General features: G+C 42.1%; 1 protein-coding gene across 3 annotated transcripts in view; it reads left to right on the top strand.

Moving 5' to 3' along the window:
• LOC126284726 (chymotrypsinogen A-like) overlaps window positions 1-15,161 on the top strand; it is an 87,158-nt gene extending 71,997 nt beyond the window's left edge. For all 3 annotated transcript variants that reach the window (XR_007551534.1, XR_007551533.1, XM_049983861.1), the window contains 2 exons: window positions 5,497-5,633; window positions 14,787-15,161. Coding sequence is in view for 1 of the 3 variants with exons in the window: in XM_049983861.1 (XP_049839818.1) it covers window positions 5,497-5,633; window positions 14,787-14,951 (302 nt within the window). In the remaining 2 variants the exon portion in view is untranslated. The remainder of the gene's footprint in view (window positions 1-5,496; window positions 5,634-14,786) is intronic.
• Window positions 15,162-15,958: the final 797 nt, after the last annotated feature.

Raw genomic sequence — 15,958 nt, 5'->3', positions numbered from 1 at the left:
CGTCTGGTCAATGGTGGCAGAGCAACTGGTTCGTCACAATACGCCAGTCACTACTCTTGATGAGCTGTGGTATCATGCTGAAGCTGCATGGACAGCTGTACCTGTACACCCCATCCAAGCTCTGTTTGACTCAATGCCCAAGCGTGTGAAGGCCGTTATTTTGGGCAGAGTTGGTTGTTCAGAGTATAGATTTCTCAGGATCTATGCACCCAAATTGCGTGAAAATGTAATCATATGTCAGTTCCAGTATATTTGTCCAACGAATACCCGTTTATCATGTGCATTTCTTCTTGGTGTAGAAATTTTAATGGCCAGTAGTGTACTAATGTACACGTCCTGTGAATATGAACGTCTTATTTTTAGTCATTCAAGTTTTCTGTTTCTTTTGAGCATGAGTGTATGTTTGAATTCGTCAGATATTTCGCAACGTGACACAATTTTAACATTATTTTATTATTATTCTCATTAAATATAGATTTACGTAAGTGAATGCAAATATCTTTGCATTTCACGGAAATAATGTTTATCTTTGACCGAGGAGGTTATTCAAATGAAAGGTACATAATCTTTTACTGGATATCTGCGATGTTGGCGCCATTTTTACGCAGTTGACTGCCTCATTTTAATACTACACGACGACTTTTTTATTTTCCCAGCAGTACAACTCGTCTAGTTCCGCCATCTTGGATTTTTATTGGCTGGTAAGAGGGAGGGGGGAAAGAACAGGGCTTGATTACATTTTTGATAATAATGGTGTCGTCACTATTAGGGTGATAATGTCAATGATAAGAGATGTTATCGGTAAGGTGGGCCAGCCGTTGCTGGCATGGGTAAGTCAATGACTTTGATCATGAGACCTCACAATTGTAGAGAGAGCCCACCTTATAGTTCACTGACGTCTAGATCATCCCTAATAGCAAGAGACGTTAGACAGTTGCGACGGACACCTTTTACTTAATCTGCAATTGTTTGTTTGGGCCACTTTATTCATCCCACTGACGAATTCAGATTAAACACAGTGTACATACATAGGGAAGAGGACAAAGACATTTTCTTTAAAAGTAAAATAAAGCTGTTGTCAATCCGAAGCTTGTTTTCAACCGCACAGCACTTTAATAGGCACGGTCCTATTAGAGGATGCGTGGCTTTACCTTTCTTACATCTTGGGACGGATTTGTCCACCCAGTTGCAGAAGGAACAACAGTTTAACGTGAATTCCGAACCACCGAGCGACTCGTTGTTTCTCATTCAACAAAGATTACCAAAAAGGGAAGAAGTGATAACTGACAAGTGAAAATCCTATGACTGACCAGGGTCAGAAGGGAGACCTTTTCAGATGTATAGTCTTACACATTACCTATTTTCCTTTAAATTTTGTTCTTAATTATTTTCGTCACTTGGTATGGACGGATGTCACATGGCACCCCTTCAAATAGTTCATCACTGAACACTTCACACAGATTTTTTTAAAAGTTTAGCTACTGGTTTAATGAAAGTTTGAGACAAGTCAATATGGTAGATTTAACATTTCAGGTGTTCTCATTGTCTTTCACAACTTGAATATAATACACATAACTTTTACGCGACCATGTGAAACTGACAGAAAAGTGATTTTTGGGATGTTGTTCAACTCGCACATCGCATTAGCTTCAGTTTCGGTTATTTCGTCAAAGAATGGTACCTTTATGAGAATTTCTACTCTCTATCGTTTTGAGAAAGGTTCGTACTGATAACATCTAATCAGGTCATACGCGATGGCGTTCTGAGGCAAAAAAAAAAACGTTTTGCACTTCAGTCGCGGCAAGAGTCCATGCGTCGTCGTTTTCGTTCGGGAGTCGGTAGGCGTGGGACAAACTTTGCATACAGCTTTCTCTTCTTCAGAACATTCTGGGGAATAGTTAAATGTTTGACTTAGAGATGTTGCTCCATTGCGGTATGTGACACAGCAACATTGACAATCATCACACGTTCACAACTTAAACCTGACTACGCGCAATTGAGTGGTCGAATGGACGTCAATTGTTACTTTAAGCCAGGCCCGTGTCTTGGGGACGGTGGTGGGGGGGATTGAGGACTAGCTGGGGCGGCAATTTAAGGAGGTGCCAATTTCATATCCTTGAAGAAAAAAAATCTTGTTTCACAAAGCGTCTAGCATCCAGTGCTCGTTGATCTGTCAATTATTCATATGATTTAGAATCGCTTCCCTGTTGGTTTCTGAACATTTTTGAACACATTCTTAGTTGATTTCTGAACTAATCATGCGTGCATAGTGTTCGTGATGGCTCTGCCAGGGAAATCCCCCTCGCATCAAGAAATAAAGTAGGGGACCGGGATATGTGAGCTAACCCTAATGAACCAGGACCGGTGAATATCATTCGCTACTTTTTTTATATATATAGTTGATTGGGTGTGCGAATGATAAGCGTTATTATAATGATTAACGAAATCCATAATTCCGACTACCAGAGTAGAAATAAACGACTAACGGGAATAACAGGTAGGAAGGATTACATATTATCTATGAAATTACAGTGAAATCCAGACCTTCAGCTGCTTACATACGTTGATACATATCAATGGGGACAGTTGAAAATGTGTGCCCCGACCGGGACTCAAACTCGGGATCTCCCGCTTGCCTGGCAGACGTTCTATCCCTCTGAGCCATCGAGGACACAGAGGTTTGTGCGACTGCAGGAACTTATCTCTGGCACGCTCCCTGTGAGACTCACATTTCCAACTTACTGCCGACACACTACATTTCTAGTGTCCGTGCCCGCTATACTCATTACTCGCCACAGTCAATCTACAGGGTCCCGTAAGAGTTCGGGCAATGTGAGTGCATCCACACCGAAGAAAGGTCATCAGTCCAAAAGTCTTATCTATATGAAGATAGTATCTGTCCGAAAGAAATCAGTCTCGGAACGTTTTGGATGGGTGATATTTACAGGGTGGTCAGAAACAGTATGGAAAGCTTGTAAGGGTGCTGCACGGTAAATTGTGATTGGAATAACCGTTAAGAGAAAAAGTCGATACGTTGCGCCGTTTCCGAATTAAATAGCACTGAAGATATCCAATCGGGCTATTGCCAACGCACATTCAAGCCGGCCGCCAGTTACAATTAGTATCATTTGCTCTCATAACGCACGAGACTGTTCAGCGTTTGACTCGGGTTCGATCCTCACTACCGTCCCATGGCCAGTTTTTGTATCGCTGTCTTGTTTAGTTTTAGGAAACCAAACGAGGAACACGTTTGGGGACACCGTCCAGAGCAGGCCACTTGAATTTGCGCACGCCTGACTGGATAATTTCAAAGCCTATGAACTCGGAAACGGCGTTACGCATCGAAGTTTTATCTTAACAATCTTTTTTCAGAACAACCTTCCTTGGAACACACCTACAAGCTTTTCAGACTGTTTCTGACCACCCTGTGTAAACCCGTCAATAAAAATTAGAATTTTTCGCCAGTGAATAACCAATATGTAAATACCGGTTGATCAAAAAGTCAGTATAAATTTTAAAATTTAATAAACCACGGAATAAGGTAGTAAGAGAGGTAAAAAATGACACACATGCTTGAACTGACATGGGGTTTTATTAGAACAAAAAAAAACAAAGTTCACAAAATGTCCGACAGATGGCACTGGACAGCAAAACGTCAGTGACTGCGCATGACAATCGTGTACAAAAGGAGCTGTAATGAGAGAGAGAAACAGATGCGCCAGCAGTCGCAGCATGTTGACGTTACCTGAAAAGGCGCTTTTAGTGAAGCTGTATTATCAGAATGGAGAATGTGCTAGGTCAACGTTACGATCCTATCGCCATAGTAAGGGGATTCGAACGGGTAAAGGTCCGTTGACAAATGTAGATTTGGCGAGAATGATTTCGAAGTTCGAAGCGATGGGTTGTTTAGACGATAGACCCCGTAGTGGCCGACTGAGCACAAGGCGTAATGCTGCTGAGACAGTTCAGGAAGAAATGGAGACTGTAGCGGGTTCGTCTACGCTCGGGGAAATCAGCGCTCGTGCAGTCGCACGTCGCACCGGCATTCCATACACTACTGTTTGGTTGGCACTGAGGCGTACCCTCCGACGCTATCCGTAAAAAAGCCATCGGCATCATGAACTGTTACCTGGCGATTTAGTGGAGCGGAGGGCATTTGCGGTGTGGGCGATTCAAAAGATGGCGGAAAATAACGATTGTTTGCGTAACGTGTTGTGGACCGACGAAGCTCATTTCACGCTCCGAGGATCTGTCAACGCCCACAATTGCAGAATTTCGGCTACCGAAAATCCTAGAACTGTCGTGTAAACTCCATTGCACAACGAGAAAGTCACGGTATGCGTTGGATTTACCACATCTACTGTAACGTGTTGTGGGCCGACGAAGCTCATTTCACGCTCCGAGGATCTGTCAACGCCCACAATTGCAGAATTTGGGCTACCGAAAATCCTAGAACTGTCGTGTAAACTCCATTGCACAACGAGAAAGTCACGGTATGCGTTGGATTTACCACATCTACCGTTATCTGGCCTTTTTTCTTCGAGGAAATGCGTGATGCTGGTTTTGTAACTGCTACTTAGACGGATTAGAGCTACGCCGATACGTTACAGAATCGCATCATCCCCTGCATGCCTGATAAACATCTGCTGGAACGTACGATGTTTATGCAGCTTGGCACTCCACCCCATATTGCTAGACGCGTGAAAGATCTCTTGCGCGCATCGTTTGGTGATGATCGTGTGCTCAGCCGCCACTTTCGTCAAGCTTGGCCTCCCAGGTCCCCAGACCTCAGTCCATGCGATTATTGGCTTTGGGGTTACCTGAAGTCGCAAGTGTATCGTGATCGACCGACATCTCTAGGGATGCTGAAAGACGACATCCGAAGCCAATGCCTCACCATAACTCCGGACATACTTAACAGTGCTGTTCACAACATTATTCCTCGACTATTGTTGAGGAGTGATGGTGGACATATTAAGCATTTCCTGTAAAGAACATCATCTTTGCTTTATCTTACTTTGTTATGTTAATTATTGCTATTCTGATCAGATGAAGCGCCATCCGTGGGACAATTTTTGAACTTTTGTATTTTTTCGGTTCTAATAAAACCCCATGTCATTCCAAGCATGTGTGTCAATTTGTACCTCTCCATCTACATTATTCCGTGATTTATTCAGTTTTCAAATTTACACTATCTTTTTGATCACCCGGTACATACAAAATATTATGGTTTACAAAGAAGAACTGATCGATTCTGTATCACAATGAAACAAATTGGAAGTACGGGATTCAGTAACTGAAGTAAGAACTGCCACTAATTATTTCAAAGATTATTATTATAATTTTCGTCTTCAGCGCAGATCATTAAATACAGAATATCTGTGAATCGATACTGTTAACTTATTTATTTTAAATCGCTGCGGAAGAGTATAGTAAATGGATGTCCACGTTGCTAAGAAATACAAGTACGATGTCATCAAATTCTTTTCGTTGCAGATTCAACCACTCAAGAGACTCTTCAATGGACTACGGTGTATGTCATCTCCAATATAAAATGCAAGAAGTACTTCAAACCTGGTATCATTGTTGAAAGTATGTTGTGTGCCCATGACGTCGACACAAGTGCATGCTTTGTGAGTGGAAAGTAGTACATCCTACTTACTCCTTAGTAACACCTCCTGTGGCTTTCAAGCTATACAGTAGTTGTCAAAATGTAAATGCTATGTACAATGCAAACTTGTAATTAATTCATTTTGTCACAACTTGTTATATCAGGTTAACAATATTTGCTATTGATGGTTGAGGCTCACTCTGTGTTTCCACGCACTGTTGACCTACTAACATATATTGTAACGCAATTTAGTGCGACATCTAATCTCCATAGTTTTCAGTTGTTACTGATCTGTCACCGTGAGCGAGTGTGATTATAACAGAAGATGTAAGACCTAGAAATCGTTTAATGCGTTTCTCTCCCACTACCATTGTTAGCCTGTTGGTACCCACAATGAGAATAAAGTTACGTGGTGTTGGAAGTATTTAATAAAAGCACTCGTGAAACTGATAAACATTAATCACAATTGTAAATTATAAAAATGTTGTACTTGAATTATAACATGTAAAAGGATTACGTGCACCACCTTGAGAAACGTAAAAAGATTATATTACAGTGGTCTGGAACCGCGCGACCGCTACGGTCGCAGGTTCGAATCCTGCGTCGGACATGGATGTGTGTGATGTCCTTAGGTTAGTTAGGTTTAAGTAGTTCTAAGTTCTAGGGGACTGATGACAGCAGTTAAGTCCCATAGTGTTCAGAGCCATTTATATTACAGTCATTTAAGTTCCATCAAACCACTTTTTGATCGCATGTAGACCGATTGTAGTGATAATTTACAATGCTTATTATCACTCATTAAAGACTTTTCAGTTAATTGTTAAACAAAAAAGTAGTAGAAATATGCCAACTGCGATAATTGTCTTACCACTATTTTCCTGGATCTTAATCGTCCCAGACTTTTCATGGAAGTGCTGTAGTTTCGTTATTAGTCTCTGCAGCGATGGTGAGATGGCGTAGTGGCATTACAGTGCAGTGCGCCTGAGGTAGCAGAATGTATCGACAGAAGGTAAGAAGGCGGCTTTCGGACGCTATATCAGACAGAAAAATCTTGACCGAGATCGTTTACACACATAAGAAAATTCTTGCGCGTCCGAGCAAGCGTGCAAGTACCTCACAAGAGGCCTCACAGAAACTATTCCACACCACGTGCAAGTCTCTCACCTTGCGTTCAAAACAGTCATTGTTCGTGAATATTCATCTAACTAACCAGCGTGGATTTTTTATCTTTCCAATGAAACGAGTTTTTAGAAAGCTTTGTCGCTCTTGCGTAACTCCTTATTCCGTGCCCCTCCACTCACCCTCGCGTCACACACACACACACACACACACACACACACACACCGGCCAAGAACGTTTATCCCTTAAAAGTATTCCAGCGTCATCATGTCAATATGTGCAAAACCTCGGATTCTGTTATGTCACAAATTTTTCTTCTCCGAATGCTCAATTAATGTCCGTTGTCGCCGACATACGGGGCACCGACATGCATTGTGTCGGGTTCCTCCAGCCTGAATCTGCTACTGCCATCCATAGGACACACTGAAAGTCATTGACTAACAAATGGTTCAAATGGCTCTGAACAATATGCGACTTAACTTTTGAGGTCATCTGTCGCCTAGAACTTAGAACTAATTAAACCTAACTAACCTACGGTCATCACACACATCCATGCCCGGGGCCGGATTCGAACCTGCGACCGTAGCCGTCAAGCGGTTCCAGACTGAAGTGCCTAGAACTTCACGGCCACACCGGCCGGCCGTTGACTAACAAGGCGCCACAAGGACCACTTACGGTAGATGCGTCACACTTGATAGCAGATCTGTGTTTCGAAGTAAATCCACTAAGTGAAGTGTTCTACCAGCTTCTTTCTATTGTATTGTATCGGACGCTACATCCAGTCTAGGAAAGCCCTTCAACGTGATTGTCGTCCCCTGTTACCCGCTGAAGAGACATTTGTCTGCAGTATCAAGACTGCTGTATGTCCAAGATAAATGCGGCTCCTATTCATAAGCAGCACGTTGCCCCCTTCACCTAATCTCCTATTCAAGTAACGGACGTGGTAACTTGTCTCAATTCGAGCTGTAGCTTGATGCTTCAAAGTGCAGTGAGTGCCTTCTAGTCGTTCTGTAAGTTATTCAACTGAACTGTGCTGAATTCTGTGAAATCTGAGGGATGTCTGATGCTTGCATTCTTTCTGTCTCATTTAAGGGATTTCTTCAATAGTTTCCGATCTCCGATATTCCTGTCAATAATGGTTTCGAACGTCGATAACAAAATGGATGTCTAATGGTGATAGCTCCTTTTTAAGTGTAACCGTAACCCTTCGATTCTGGTTCTGGTGGTTGCGAAAATTTTATGAAAAATTATTGGTAGCCGACAAAAAAAATTGTCATGCGATTTTCGTAAAGACAGAGTCTTAGACTTATACAGTGTTATTACGCACTCAAGACCTCAAATTTGAAACTTTCTGATATCCCGTTTCTTATCCTCATACATTATTAGTTGCGTGTCACACTTCTTTCCAGTCTCTGTCTTGTATTCATGAAGCCCTCTCCGACGAACATACAGTTAGCTAAGTTACGGCGCGCCTGATTTGTGGGTGTATTTAAAAATAAACCTATAAGGGTACATCAGCCGAATATGTCTGAGAACTGAATCAAACGATGTTAAAAGTTCTGCGTAAATTGAGGTAGACTGTGATTTCACGAGCAGAAACTGCGCAGAAGCGTAGAGCAACCAATATCGGTGCACGTTGTGATTTTTAAATTACAGTGTCCGCTTCTGGTAGCTGAGTGGTCAACGCAACAGACTGTTAATTCTAAGGGCCCGGGTTCGATTCCCGGCTGGGTCGGAGATTTTCTCTGCTCAGGGACTGGGTGTTCTGTTGATCTAATCATCATCATTTCATCCCCATCGACGTGCAAGTCACCGAAGTGGCGTCAAATCGAAAGACTTGGACCAGGCGAGCGGTCTACCCGACGCAAGGCCCTCGTCACACGCCATTATTATTAGTAATTTTCTAATTTTAAATAAAATGGGGTTTTCTCTGACTAAATGTACTTATCATTATCGTAAGATGGCTTTTATCGTCCACATTTGTGTACAAGTGTTTTGCATGCTAGCATTTATTGGGATTGAATTGGATTGTTTGGGGGAAGAGACCAAACAGCGAGGTCATTGGTCTCATCAGATTAGGGAAGGACAGGAAGGAAGTCGGCCGTGGCCTTTCAAAGGAACCATCCCAGCATTTGCGTGGAGCGATTTAGGGAAATCACGGAAAACCTAAATCTGTATGGCCGGACGCGAGATTGAACCGTCGTCCTCCCGAATGCGAGTCCAGTGTGCTAACCACTGCGCAGCATTTATTAGATTGGCGTATAAGTTCGTTGCGTTTTTGTTTTGTTTATTGGTGTTCCGGCTGCTTCGTGTTTAATTATCGGTCCTCGTCATTTTTATTTGTGGTTAACTACTGCTATTTGAGTTTACACATTGTCATTTTGTCATTTGGAGATAGTGAATAGATAAAATTGAGCGCCAAGTGGAAAAATCGAAACATTTCCGACGTATTCCGAAATGCCTTCATAAAAGAAGACGAAGTAAATATTCCAGAATTCGAATGAAGAACAGCTGCTAACATGAGTAATGTAGAACCTTGAAGTAGTGAAGCAACTTAGATCACTTAATAAAAGCAAATCTTCTGGTCTAGACTTTAAGTGAATTAGGTTCCTTTCGGAGTATGCTGATGCAGTAGCTCCATAACTAACAATCATATATACCCGTTCACTCGACAAAAGATCCGTACCCAAAGATTGGAAAGTTGCAGCGGTCACACCAATATTCAAGTAAGGTAGTATGAGTAATCCACTAAATTATAGGTCCATATCGTTAACGTCGATATGTAGCCGGATTTTCGAACATATATTGTGTTCGAACATTATGAATTACCTCGAAGAAATCTGTCTATTGATATACAGTCAGCATGTGTTTAGAACACATCGTTCCTGTGAAACACAACTAGCCCTTTATTCAGATGAAGTGTTGAGTGCTATTGACAAGGAATTTCAGATCGATTCCGTATTTCTGGATTTCTGGAAGGCTTCTGACACTGTACCATACAAGCAACTCGTAGTGAAATTGCGTGCTTATGGAATATCGTCTCAGTTATGTGACTGGATTTGTGATTTCCTCTCAGAGAGGTCAGAGTTTGTACTAATTGACGGAACGTCATCGAGTAAGTGATTTCTGGCGTTTCCCAGGGTAGTTTTATAGGCTCTTTGCTGTTCATTATCTATATAAACGATTTTGGAGACAATATGAGCAGCAGTCTTCGGTTGTTTGCAGACGCTGTCGTTTATCGACTAACAAAGTCATCAGAAGCTCAAAAAAACTGCAGAACTATTTAGAAAAAATATCTGAATGGTGCGAAAAGTGGCAATTGCCCCTGGATAACGAAACGTGTGAGGTCATCCACATGAGTGCTAAAAGGAAGTCGTTAAACGTCTATTACACGATAAATCAGTATAATCTAAAAGTCGTAAATTCACCTAAATACGTATGTATTACAATTATGAAGAACTTGGGAGGAACAAATAAAAAATGTTGTGGGGAAGGCTAACCAAAGACTGCGTTTTAAAAGCAGGACACTTAGAAAATGTAACAGATCTACTAAGGAGACTGCTTACACTACGCTTGTCCGTCCTCTTTTAGATTACTGCTGCGCGGTGTGTGGTCCTTACCAGATACGACCGACGGAGTATATCGAAAAAGTTCAAAGAAAGGCAGCACGTTTTGTATTATCGCGAAATATGGGAGAGAGTGTCACAGAAATGATACAGGATTTCGGCTGGAAATCGTTAAAAGAAAGGCATTTTTCTTTGTGACGGAATCTTCTCACGAAATTCGAATCACCAATTTTCTCCTCCGAATGCGAAAATATTTTGTTGACACCGACCTACATTGGGAGGAACGATCACCACGATAAAATAAGGGAAATCAGAGATCGTACGGAAGGATATAGGTGTTCATTCTTTCCGCGCGCTATACGAGATTGGAATAATAGGGAATTGTGAAGATGGTTCGATGAACCCTCTGCCAGGCACCTAAATGTGATTTGCAGATCGTCCATGTAGATGTAGATGCAGATATTCTTCTGTTTGAGTTCAATAGAGCGGTGACGGCAGCGGACACAGCCAGAAACATGTCGTTGGACAGATCACGATAATAACATAGTTTTGTCGTTTTAAGAAGAATCTTTCTGACATTAGTGACTCTCCACTCGCAGGAAGATCTTCGGAGTTCGATGAAAATCGTTTGAACTCATTAATCCAGAGTAATCTTGGTCTCTGTACTCGAGAATTGGCAAATGAGATGAACTGTGATCATTCCGCCGTTGTACGACTTCTGCATAAAATGGGGAAGGTTGAAAGATCGGATGTGTGTACAGCATACTCTAAGCCAAAATCACAAAAATCGGCGGGTGACGATATGTGCACCTCTTCTAGCTCGTCATCCATTGGCTCGTGAACAACACCGACCATTTTATCCTGCATGGACAGAATGGCGACGATAAGTGTAGTCTCTCTGCTTTCGTACGGAAAAAAGAGGAATGGCTGAGCTCAAATAAAGCAGCAGCTCCCACTACAAATACCTGGGCGCATCCACAAAAGATAATGTTATGCATCCGGTGAATCAGCGAAGGTGTGGTGTACTAGGAATTGCTTTCCCGAGGTGTAACCATCACTGCTGACGTTTACTGTCAACAACTGAGACCCCTTGCAGACCAATCCAAGAACATCGGCCAGAAAGACTGCGTGAAGTGATGCTACTCTACGATAATGCCTGCCCGCATTCTGCTACACTGACAAAAAACACTTGCAGGAGTTGAGTTTAGAAGTCAGTCACACCCACCTTATTCATCTGATCTTGTACCCTTAGATTTTTACCTTTTCCGATCTCTATCGAACAACCTTCAAGGAACTTACCTTCCAGATGGAAATGCGTTTCGAACATGGCTAGACAAGTCTTACCGTAGCAGAATCGTGAAGTTACTCCAGTGTTGACAGACTGTTGTAAATAGTGAAGGACAATACATTAGTGATGACTAAAGTCTCTGTTATGTTGTGTTTATTAAACTAATGGGAAAAGGCTACGAACGTATGCACCACTCATTATATTAACGCTACGGTTGCAGGTTCGAATCCAGCCTCGGGCATGGATGTGTGTGATGTCCTTTGGTTAGTTAGATTTAAGTAGTTCTGAGTTCTAGGGGACTGCTGACCTCAGAAGTTAAGTCCCATGTTCCTCAAAGCAATATGAACCATTATGTAAATCCTTGTATCTTTGTACTTAGGTCGGTCGTGTCCTTCTGCAAGACGACATAATTGTGAGAATGTTATGACTGCCAGTATCTCATTCCTTGGCACGCACGCACAGGACTCGTGATATCACATAAACGCCTTGATAATTTTAAAGTGGTGGTATCGCTACGCAAGAAATGATGCTACTGGCGCAGAAGACTAGCATAATTAGTATGCCTTCTAAATTAGTCATTTAACATGTATTCCAGTCTTTCGATAGGGATTTTCTCTGCCTCGTGATGACTAGGTGTTTTGTGATGTACTTAGGTTAGTTAGGTTTAAGTAGTTCTAAGTTCTAGGGCACTGATGACCATAGATGTTAAGTCCCATAGTGCTCAGAGCCATTAGAACCATCTTTCGATAGGGAGAGTGTCAGATTTTCTTTTATCTGACTACAGGTAATGACGTAACGTTAGCTGCTCGGCTCCGAAGAACTGCGAAGTGTTGACCAGATCAGTGCAAGCGTTAGTTTACGGTAACACGAAAACCCATCTCTCTATGACCAGGCTCATACCCTTGGGTCGTTCGTCACTTTAACCTTTTGAACTTCTATGTATATGGTCTACAAGGCACTGTACAGTGTATGGCGTAGAAGAATTCGTACAAATATTAGTTCTTTTCTATGCCATTCCATATGTGTATTGCAGGCCGGAGTGGCCATTTGGTTCTAGGCGCTACAGTCTGGAACCGAGCGACCACTACGGTCGAAGGTTCGAATCGTGCCTCGGGCATGGATGTGTGTAATGTCCTTAGTTTAGTTCTAAGATCTAGGCGACTGATGACCTCAGAAGTTAAGTCGCTTATTGCTTACAGCCATTTAAACCATTTGAACCATATGTGTATTGAGCGGGGCTGCGACATGGGGGATATAAGTATCTCCACTCCTCTGTGAGCATCCAGATGTCTCCTATCTTATTCACATATTCCTGAGATGCAGCCTCTAACCTCGAAGTACTACTGCGGTAACAGAATGATAATATTGTCTTTGAGCAGGGTTTCGTGATAATTACGTCGGCTTTGTCCCCAAGATTCCCATTTCAGACCCCCTAGACCTCTTTTACTTTTTCTTAATGTGTAGTACCGACATGTTACGAACCTAAGAGACTACCTTTAAATTCATTTCATGCCTATTGCTTACTAACCAGAGAAGGACTCCAAAAGCTGAACCAGTACTCTAGCCATGGTTGTCTAGCGCTTTGCATGTGGCTCAGACGAAATGATCTGTCTCACATTCACCGTCCGTGCATTCGCTTAATTTCATATCAACCATAAATATTTTAGCGATGTTACGGCAAAAAATAGTTTGTACTTGGAAAAACAGTCTCGATCGCACAAATCACAATTACTGCTTCCCGGTTTCAGTCCAAAGACCGACGGTCTTCAGACCGTACTCTGGAGTATACACTGCCGGAAAAAAAACAGCACACTCTTTTAGAGGTTTCCAATTCGCTCAAGACGTATTGGTGTAACAGCGCTGGTGGAGTACACAAAATGATCACATTTACAGATCAATAGCACAAGTGGTTCCGAGGTCCCAGGTATCGTCCCTTGCTGAAACACCAGTATAAATAAGACAATGCAGGCACTGACTCTGGAATCCGGTCGATTGTACAGGTGGTGAATACTATCCTGGGATACGTTATGTCACGCCTGCTCGACCTATCCACCTACTTAAGTAAGTGTTGTTGGTTGACGAGTCACACGGGTCAGTTCTCAGCCCATAATATCCCACACGTGCTTGGTTACAGAGAATTCTGAAGATCATACTGGCCACGGAGGTGCTGCACGACTTTCAGAGCAGGTCGAGTTTCACGGTCAGTTAGAGGGCACACGGCCTTTGGATACAGGTCATGTATCTTTAATCCAGTGGTTTCCATTGTTTTCTGCCTCCTCATGCCGTTAATCATTGCTGATTCTTCTCCTGAAGGTGTGAATTCTGCCCCCTCCCCTTCCTCCAGGGAAATAGAGCTCCCGCTCCTCCCCCTCCCACCCCCAATTTTCAAAATGAAGAAGTCTTGGCCTCCAATGCTGATTATCATTCAAAATTTAAGCTTTGGCGGGGTTCGAACCCGTTAGCGAGGGCGTTTTGATAATTATTCAAAGACGCTACCCTAGAATAGCTCGAGAAACACGGTAACGTAAGAGAATAGGCAAAGAAAGGCGCCTGAGGACGAAGAGGAGAATGCATATGGTTTCCTCTAGTTCATTTAGATAAGGTAAGGCCTAACACAAACAGTGTGAAATCTTTGATTCAGGTTACGCTTGGCAACTTAATGTACCTTTTCTTCACAAACAACTGACGTTACATTACTTAAATGTTGCATACAATTAGTCAATACTATAATGAAACACTCTGTGGAAGGAATTTTTATTTACTACAATATTAAGGCATTTATGTAAGAAAAAAGCTCTGAAGTTTTTTCACAGAAATATGGAGAGCTGTGTAAGTCTTTCAAAAGAAGGTGTCAATATTCTGTTCCATAGATATTTGCAACAACGGTATACTAAACTCTGTACAAAAAATACATTAAGTTCGTTATGATAGATTCTTCTAAAAGCAATAACTGTACTCACCTTGTTTAAAAAAATCAATTGTTTATAATTTAAAAAGTATAATTTCAACAGTCAAGAAAACGTATGTGTGTATCCATGTGACATTTCTTAAGAACTATGTCAAATTCAATTCATTGCCTTGAAAACTTTAGACTTAATAAGGTTTTTTTCCAAAGAGTTTGTAATTTTGCACACGTCCTCCCTTAATACTTGTAGCAAAACTTCATTAGATGTTTGAGCAAAAATAGCTGTTTACATTGCAGGGCGACAGCGGAAGTGCACTTGTTGTAAATACCGGAGGAAGTTACAAGCAGATCGGCATCGTTAGCTTTGGTCCCGAGTGTTGCGACCCACGAATACCGACCGCCTACACCAGAGTGACGTCCTTCCTCGAGTGGATCACCACGACCTGCGAAATGGCAAAATGAGAAACTAATATTTTCTGTGACACAGTTCAAATGTGACGCCATCTGCTGCAATGGTAGTTTCTTTGAACTGCGAGAGCCAGTAGTGAAACTGCCTTACTTGTGTGAACTGCACGTCCAGGGCATGGACAGACTCAGTCCATTCTGTTAGTTCAAAAGGTTAGAGCGAAATAAAGTTAATCAAACCGGAAATAAAAAACGACTACTTGCAAATCTCGTAATCACTCATTGTCTGCTAACTCAGTAAATCGTAATCCATAGAAGTTAACTACTTGTGATATGTTTCACGAGACATAATGAAAACCCTGGATCAAGGCAGGTAGGTGCAGTATTTCATTTTCAAAACGCATTTGACTCTGTACCACACGTACGCTTGTTGTCCTATCACACGGTGTATCAAGCGATATTTGGGACTGGATTGAGCACTTTTTGGTAGAGAGGATGCAGCATGTTATCTTGGGCGGAGAACCATCGTCATATGTAAAACTAGCTTCAGGTGTGTCCTAGGGAAGTGTGTTGGACCCTTGCTGTTGATGTCGTATATTAATGATCTTGCAGGCAATGCTAGTAGTAACCTCAGAATTATTACAGGTGATGAAGCTATTTATAATTAAGTACTACCTGAAAGAAGCTGCACAAATATTGTCAGATCTTGATAAGATTTGAAAGTGGTGCAAAGACTGGCAACTTCCTTTAGATGTTCAGAAATGTTAAATTGTGCACTTAGAAAAAGGAAAAAGTATTACCGTATGACTATAATGTCAATGAATCAGTGTTGGAATCGGCCAATTCACACAAATACCTGGGTGTAACCCTTTGTAGGGCTATGAAATGGAATGTTCACATAGGCTCGCCGGCCACTGTGGCAGAGCGGTTCTAGTCGCTTCAGTCCGGAACCGCGCGATTGCTACGGTCGCAGGTTCGAATCCTGCCTCGGGAATGAATGTGTGTGATGTCCCTAGGTTAGTTAGATTTAAGTAGTTCTAAGTTCTAGGGGCTGATGACGTCAG

This window comes from Schistocerca gregaria, chromosome 8 (genome assembly GCF_023897955.1).
Source record: "Schistocerca gregaria isolate iqSchGreg1 chromosome 8, iqSchGreg1.2, whole genome shotgun sequence".
Taxonomy (NCBI): Eukaryota; Metazoa; Arthropoda; class Insecta; order Orthoptera; family Acrididae; genus Schistocerca; species Schistocerca gregaria.
Note: the sequence above shows the minus strand (reverse complement) of the source record. Positions and strands in the feature narration are given on the sequence as shown.